Raw genomic sequence first — 7785 nt, 5'->3', positions numbered from 1 at the left:
TTTGCTGTGACCAAACACCTAAGGAAGGCAAAAAGTTCATTTTGGCCCTTAGTTTCAGTTCAGGTTTGGTGGCTTCCACTATGACAACCAACCCAAGGGTTAAGTCCCTGAAGAATGATTAGCTAGCTCTGGCTGTCTGAAATTGATGTGTAGGACCGAGGACATTTCTTGAATTTTCTTCTGAAATTTGTTTTGTTCTTTGATATACATTGGTGCTTTGCCTGGATGTGTGTATGTGTGTCTTGTGCCCATGGTAGTCAGAAGAAGGCCTCAGCTTCCCTGTGTCTGCAGTTACAGATTGTTGTGAGCTACCCTGTCAGTGCTGAGGATTGAACCTGGGTCATTTGCAACAGCAACAAGTGCTCTTAAGTTCCAAGCCAACTCTCCAGCCCCAAAGGCTGCTTCTTGTATAAAGTACTCATTTAGATATCTTGCATTTTCCCTAAGATTTTGTTCCATCTGATGATCAGAAACGTTAAGCATGTATTGGTATGTGAGACAAAGAATTCCAGTTTATGAACAACCCAGAGCCTACTAGTGAAACACTAATCTAGCAGCAAGCTTGACTCTCTACTCAAAGGGAGTATGACTCTTAGTTGCAGAAGCATTTGTCTTAGTTGAAAATACAGAGTATTTTTTTGTGTAGGGGGGGGGGATGTCCCTGGCTGCTTGCCTATGCCTATAAATCACCATGGTGAGAGAAGGAGAAATGTACAGATACCTCAATTTGTTTTTCTTTTTTTCTTATTTATATGGCCAAAGGGTCATGTTGGGACTCAGAAAATGATGCCACAAAGCACTGTATTTCAATGCATTTGACCTGAAGGAGAATGGATGTCCTCACTGATCTTCTCATGGCCTTTGGTCTCCTGCCAGCTGTTTCCCAGAGCAATTCACAGAAGCCACAATTCGATTTCTTCCCCCTTCCCCCTCCTTTTTTTGAGACAGGGTTTCCCTGTAGCCCTGGGTGTCCTGGAATTCACTATGTAGACCAGACCTTGAACTCACAGAGACCTGTTGCTTGTAATTTTAAAAGCACACTACAGCTACTGCCTTTGCCTGGGAGCTGCTGCCCAGGCTCTGGCCCCTCCTGGCTCCCCTTTGTTCCACCCAATCAGCACCACCAGCACTGACCAGACTTTTCTTTCCTACCACCTTTGCATTTTATTATTTTGGAACTTGCTAGCTAGGCACAATTGCTGGGCACAGATTTCTCCTGCCTGGAAAGGCATGCCCTTTCCAACTTATATCTCCATTTCTTCTCCTACCCTGAACTTAGTTGCTTGTACCCCACTAATCTCCTTGGCCATCTGCCTGTAGAGAAGGCCATAGGCCCTAGTTCTCCCTGAGGCCTTCATGATTGCAGTGTCCTCTTACATCCAAACCTCCAAAGCATAGCTAAAAAAGCCCCTCTCCTTCCTTGTGTCTGCCTTTTCCTCCTGGGACCTGGAAGTCCCACTTGTACCTTCTGCCCAGCAATTGGGCCCTGGCCTTCTTTATTGACAAATGAAGAACCAATTAGGAAACTAGAGCTTAGTATCAGAACCTCCCGTTACAAAGACCCGCCTGCTTCTACCACAATTCTTTTTAAAAGTAAATCACAGCAATTAGGGGTTGGGAAGATGACTCAGTAGTTAAGAGTATTTGTTGTTCTTCCAGGGGACCCAGGTTCTATGCCAGAACCCATACAGGGTTGCTCACAACCACCTGTAACTTCACCTCCAATAGGAGCTAATGCTGTTGGCTCTGTGGGCACCTGCACTCATATGCACATACCCACACCCATACACTAAATATTTGTAAAAATGCTAAAAAAAACATAAGAAATTAGAAAAATCACTCTTTTTCTTCAATTATCTTGTAGGGGAACTCTGCTCCTTACCTAGGAGAATGGCTGTACAGAGAGTTGACAAAGAACTTGGGCAGACAGACCTTGCTGGGTCCCCTCTCATCTACTTTAGTCAGACCACACCCCTTTGTCTAACCCCATTTCTGTGTAGCTCTCCAGTCTTCATTAACTTAAGCATATAACAGTTTCCCTTTGAATGTCTGTGCCATGTAAAACCTCCATTACTTATACTTGCTATGCCATTTCCATCTCCCTGTGTAACCAGGGAGAGTCTTAATCTTTCAGATGTGCCATTCTTAGTTCCAGGATTACAGGTGTATAACCAAGTTCATTTTAACCTGACTGTGGTTTTAAGAGTGCCAGCCACGAACTTTGTGATGGATGGTGATAGGCCTCACATCTTTGAACATCTACAGCTAGAACGGACCATGATGTCTGGTTGGGTAGAATTGGTCACTAAAGCTTTTCTCAACCTTATTCATGTATGTAGTCTTTTGGACGACCCAAGACAATTGTGTGTCTAAGCTGGAGAGATAGCTCAGCCAATAAGAGTTCTTGAGGCTCTTACATAGGACAGGAATCCTATTTTTAGCACCCACATTGGATACCTCAGAGTGGCCAATAACCACAGTTTGAGGGGATCTGACACCTTCTGATATCCATAGGTCTTTGCATATGCACATGCACACATTCATGCACACACATTTATACATAAATAAATAAATAAATAAATAAATAAATAAAATCTAAAAGATTTCCAAGTTGTTGGGCTGGGGTATGGCTTAGTGGCAGAATATTTGTCTAGCATGTTTGAGGGTTTGGGTTTGATCCTTAACGCTGTGCCTTTTCAGCCAACTAATGGGGCAGTCAATGAACACATATAACTTCAACACTCAGGTGTCTGAGACAGGAAGATTTTGAGTTTGAGACCTGGGTTACACTATGAGTCCCTATCTCAAAAACACTGAAACAGGGTCGGAGATGTAGCTCCGTTGAAGTTGTTGACCAGCGTGCATAGGACCCTGAGTTGGATTTCCAGCACCGGCATAAAGTAAGCTTGGTGGCACACAACTATTATCTCAGCCGTTGGGTGGCAGAAGCAAGAACAGACATTCAAGATCATCCTTGGCTGAGCAGTGAGTTCAGGGCCTCCTTGAACTACATGAAACCCTGCTCAAACTCTTTGTGTTCTTTTGTCAGGCTCAGATGGCTCTGCTAATATCGGGTCCAAGATGAGCAAATCAAACTCTAACATAAAAACAAACTTTTCACAACCAGAACTCAGGAATCAACCTTTATGTAGTGATTTTCCACTCTAAAACTCACTATGTATTTCATCATGGTCTCCAATTGGTGATTTGCCTACCTCAATATGTACCACCATATCTGGCTACTGCAGCATTTCAAATCCTCACACTCACCAATTTCGGAGACGGGATTGAAGGCATTAGGCAGGAACCACAACCATTAAAACGGACAAAGCAGTACTTATTCTAACTCATGATTGAGCTATCCTTCAGGAATCCAAAGAAGAACAACGCAGTCCAGTAGGAAGAAATAGCAATAAACGAAGCCAGAGGCTAAACATGGAAAATATCAGAGGATGCCCCGCCCAGCCTGCCTAGACACAAAGCCCTGCCTTGGGCCTAGGCAGTCCTGGGTCTGAGGCAGAACATTCCAAACTTTAGAGGCCTCCGCCCAGCGCCCAGCGTTGGGGCTCAGCAGCTTTGACGGCTTAGGCTATGCCTTTAACACCCCTGCTTTCCACCCCCACCCCCTTCTCTGATCACTAGATAGATAAATGAAATTTTCAGTGGTTTGCCCTTTGCTGTGAAGAACACAGGCCTGAAAGAAGCCCACCAGGAAGATGGGGGGAAAAGGAGCACAAACTCAGAAAAGAGGTGCCTCTGGGCAGCACTGTCTTCCTCGCAGATCCCGGGGCGGAGCCTTCGAAAGAGCCCCCTTTGGACATTCCGCCCCCTTGCTTGGCCTCCTCCTTTTCCCACCGCGGAAGATGCCAACTCCCGCCCGGCTGAGTCACGGCCTGAACTGGGGGAGGAGGCGGGGAAAGGCAGCCCCAGCCCAGATCGCAGCCATCGGTCTCAGGGAGAGCAGGCCCGGTGGTCAGGGATCATGGGGGAGAGCGCACTGGAGCCCGGACCTGTGCCCGAGACGCCGGCTGGGGGTCCGGTGCACGCAGTCACCGTGGTGACCTTGCTGGAGAAATTGGCCACCATGCTGGAGGCGCTGCGGGAGCGGCAGGGCGGCCTGGCTGAGAGGCAGGGCGGCCTGGCCGGCTCCGTGCGCCGCATCCAGAGTGGCCTGGGCGCGCTGAGTCGCAGCCACGACACCACCAGCAACACACTGACGCAGCTGCTGGCCAAGGCGGAGCGCGTGGGCTCGCACGCCGACGCAGCCCAGGAGCGGGCCGTGCGTCGCGCCGCTCAGGTGCAGCGGTTGGAGGCCAACCATGGGCTGCTGGTGGCGCGCGGGAAGCTGCACGTCCTGCTCTTCAAGGTCAGTGACCTCAGGCATCCCTCCCCCGCCCCCAACCCTCACCTCTAGGTTACCACCGAGGGAAGGACTCCTGCCACCCACCCGTCCCATCTCCACATTCCTGACCCAGCGTGCTGCCCTCAGTTGTGGAAGACTCTCAGAGCCGCACCCACTTTCTCACAACGCGGCCTTATGCCCCCTCTCACTCCCAGCCTGGCCAACCCACGCCCTCCCTAACTCAGGCCAGTCTGCGGATTTGGTCAGTCCCACCCACATGGAACTAACTGTTAGGTGTTAACTCTGCCTCCTCCAAGCGCCCATACAGCTGTTATACTCTACACGGTTTCATCCACTTTGCAAACTTGCAAGGTCCACTCTCCCCCTCTTTGCTCATCCCTCTGCTCCTCCGTCCTCCCCACCCCCCATCTTCCCATTCCTCTCTTTTGGCCCCAATTCCTAGTGCAGATGCAAAGGGTGGAGTAGCTTTCCTTGGTGTAACGGCGGGCGGGCGGGAAAGAGAGTTTCAGGCTGGTCCTGGCTAAGTGCCAGGGCCAAATCAGAGAATCAAAAGTTGTGTCATCACATTTAGGAGGAGACTGAAATCCCAGCCCGCGCCTTCCAGAAAGCCCCAGAGCTCTTGGGCCCAGAGGACCAGGTGGTGCTGGGCCCAGAGCAGCCAGAGGATGAAGTTGAAGAGAGTTCTGACGAGGAGCCAGTGGAGTCCAGGGCTCAGCGGCTGCGCCGCACTGGCTTACAGAAAGTTCAAAGCCTGAAAAGGGCTCTTTCCAGTCGTAAAGCAGCACAGCCCACACCAGTCAAGCCGCCACGCGTAGGGCCTGTCCGGAGCTCTGAAGGCCCATCAGAAGGCCAGCCTGCAGCTCAGCCTGAAATGGAGTCCGAGCTCCAGACTGCCCTGGAGCCAGAACCTCCTCAACCTACCAAGGAAGATCCTGAGAGACCCGTGCTTCAAATAGAGAGCGCAGCCTGATCGTTGGGGCTGCCTGCCCCATTCCGTGCTTAAGCCTTGTCCCAAAATAAGTACTTATAGAGTGCAGCACTTACATCCAAATAAGGAGAGAATCCTGCATCCACTGCCCAGCTCCAATGCTTCCTTCCTGGCTTTCCAGTCTGAACCCTGTGTCCTCTGAAAGAGGAGCTTTCAGCCTAATTTAGGTTTACCACCAATAAAAGTAATTTTCTTTAACCCAGACTCAATGAGAAAGGGGAAGAATGAGCATGGCTTGGGGAAGGAATGGGCTGAATGACAAACGTTCTCACTTTTCACTGAATCCTGGGTCCTCCATTGGGCACGGAGAAATATTGGCCACTTACTGCTTAAACACATTCCTCTTGGGGACACATAAGTACAACTTTGGGGCCGGCCTGGGGCGGGGCAGTATGCAGTTCTTTGATGAAAACGCCCAAGTTAATGTCAGCTAATGCACTCTTCCTACTTCTGGTGTCTGACACTCACAGACAGCTCACACTATTGGGTTGGGGTGCAGTTAAAAAGCAATCCAAAAACAGCCCTTGGTCTACTTTCCTTCTGCCAACAAAACAAAACAAAGCACACAAAGCACTCATTGTTTTCAAAACCAAATGAGTAATCTGATAGGTTGAGAGAATCCAGGCCTCCTAGAATCGAGCATCTCTCACAATGAGTGTGACGAACCGACTTTGTGTCTTCATGTCAATGCATAAAATAAAATAAAAAAATAGGACCTACATGTTTTTTAGATCTTGTTAGGGTTTGAATCTGAAAGGTTCCCTGAAGGCTCATTGTTGGGAACTTGCTAGCTTTCTCTCTCTCTCTCTCTCTCTCTCTCTCTCTCTCTCTCTCTCTCTCTGTGTGTGTGTGTGTGTGTGTTAGAATGGCTTGTGATCTAATAAATGGAGTATGCCCTTGATTTATCCATAGTATGTCAGTCTTATTGGGAGACAGAGAAAAGAAGGAGGTTAGACTTAGTTGGAGAAAGCAGATCCCTGGGTAGACAGATGGATGCTATGCCTGCTGCCACAATCTGCCTCATTTCAGGCCAAAAGCCAGCACCCAGTTTAAAAATTTAAAAACCAATCCTCTCAGTAGTATAGCATGCAGAATTAATTTCCCACTTGATGCATAATAGAGAAACTGCAGTGTTAATTCCTTGTTGAGGGGATACATCATGTCAGTCTCATGAACTTCAAATATTCTGGAATGTTTGATGTTCACCACCATTTGTGGCCACTTCCGTATCCAGCACAAGCACAATCATCATAAATACCAGTGGGCACGGGGGTGGGGGTGGGGGGTGGATTAGCTACTACCTTCTTAGGAAAGGGGTCTGCGTGTAAGCCCAGTTGCTTGAAGTCAGCCAAGCTTCTCACTCCTTGGCCAGGTAGGACAGAAGTACAGCTGGTTGCTCATGATGTCTTTCTACGGGCGTACAGATTGCAGCTGGCCTACACATCTGGTGGAGCTGCTATGGGTGCTGTGACTAGATCTGAGGAATGGCTGAGACACCAGCGGGTACTTCTGGGCCAGATGGCACACACAGATAATGCGCATGTGATTGGGAGACAACCTGCTCTCTTATGTCATTTAAGGGACAGAAGTTGCCCAGTGACTCTGGAAGTTTGTTTTTATCATATTAAACAAACGAACACAAGCATTGTATCACTGCATATGTGTGGAGGTTACAGGACACCTTTTCCTGGTTGTTCTCTTTTCCCGCTGTGGGAACTGAACTCAGATCACCAGGCTTATGCACACACACACATTCCTACCCATGGGGCCATCCTTGGCCCTTTATTTTCTAATTTAAAACATTCTTTTTAGGTTTATTTTATGTGTCCTGCCTGCATGTATGTATGTGCACCACATGTATGCCTAGTGCCCACAGAAGCCAGAAGAGCGCACCGGATCGTCTGGAGCTGAGTGACAGATGGTTGTGAGCCACCATCTGGGTGCTGGGAACTGAACCCAGGTCCTCTGCAAGAGCAATGAATGTCCTTAACTGCTGAACCATCTCTCCAGCTCCTATATTCTTTTATAGCTTTTGAATAAGCTCCATTCAAAGCCAACAGTCATCTATTGAGTGCCTACTATGTGGCAGGCCCTGTGGAGTATGATTCAGAATTAAAGTTAAGCTTTCTGGTTGGATAAACGATTCTGTCCCTCCCTCACACAAGGAAGCAATGATCATGGACGTGACTCCCCTTTCACATTCTTATCTGTAGCCCTTTTAGGCAGTCTTTCACGGGACCAGGGTTAGACTGCCTGTCTGATCATGCCAGTCTCCCGATTCACCCCCTTATTGTCTCTTATCACCTTCACAATAGAGCTAAAGCTTCCCACTGTCCCTGAAGACCTCTTGTGAGTTGGTTCCTTCTGTCTCTTGCTGGGTGTCCTCATGCAAGATGGTCTCTGGTTAAAAACTCCGAGCACTGAAATGATGTCA

At 48.5% G+C, this 7785-nt stretch overlaps 1 protein-coding gene across 1 annotated transcript; it reads left to right on the top strand.

Annotated features, from left to right (window-relative positions):
* The first annotated feature begins 3906 nt into the window (after nt 1–3906).
* On the top strand, nt 3907–5549 carry Cavin3 (caveolae associated protein 3). Its single transcript, XM_021168657.2, has 2 exons — nt 3907–4366; nt 4935–5549. The coding sequence occupies exons 1-2, from the start codon at nt 3983–3985 to the stop codon at nt 5331–5333; spliced, it is 783 nt and encodes a 260-aa protein (XP_021024316.1). The 5' UTR covers nt 3907–3982; the 3' UTR covers nt 5334–5549.
* The last annotated feature ends 2236 nt before the right edge of the window (nt 5550–7785 follow it).

Source organism: Mus caroli, chromosome 7 (genome assembly GCF_900094665.2).
Source record: "Mus caroli chromosome 7, CAROLI_EIJ_v1.1, whole genome shotgun sequence".
In the NCBI taxonomy this organism is placed as follows: Eukaryota; Metazoa; Chordata; class Mammalia; order Rodentia; family Muridae; genus Mus; species Mus caroli.
Note: the sequence above shows the minus strand (reverse complement) of the source record. Positions and strands in the feature narration are given on the sequence as shown.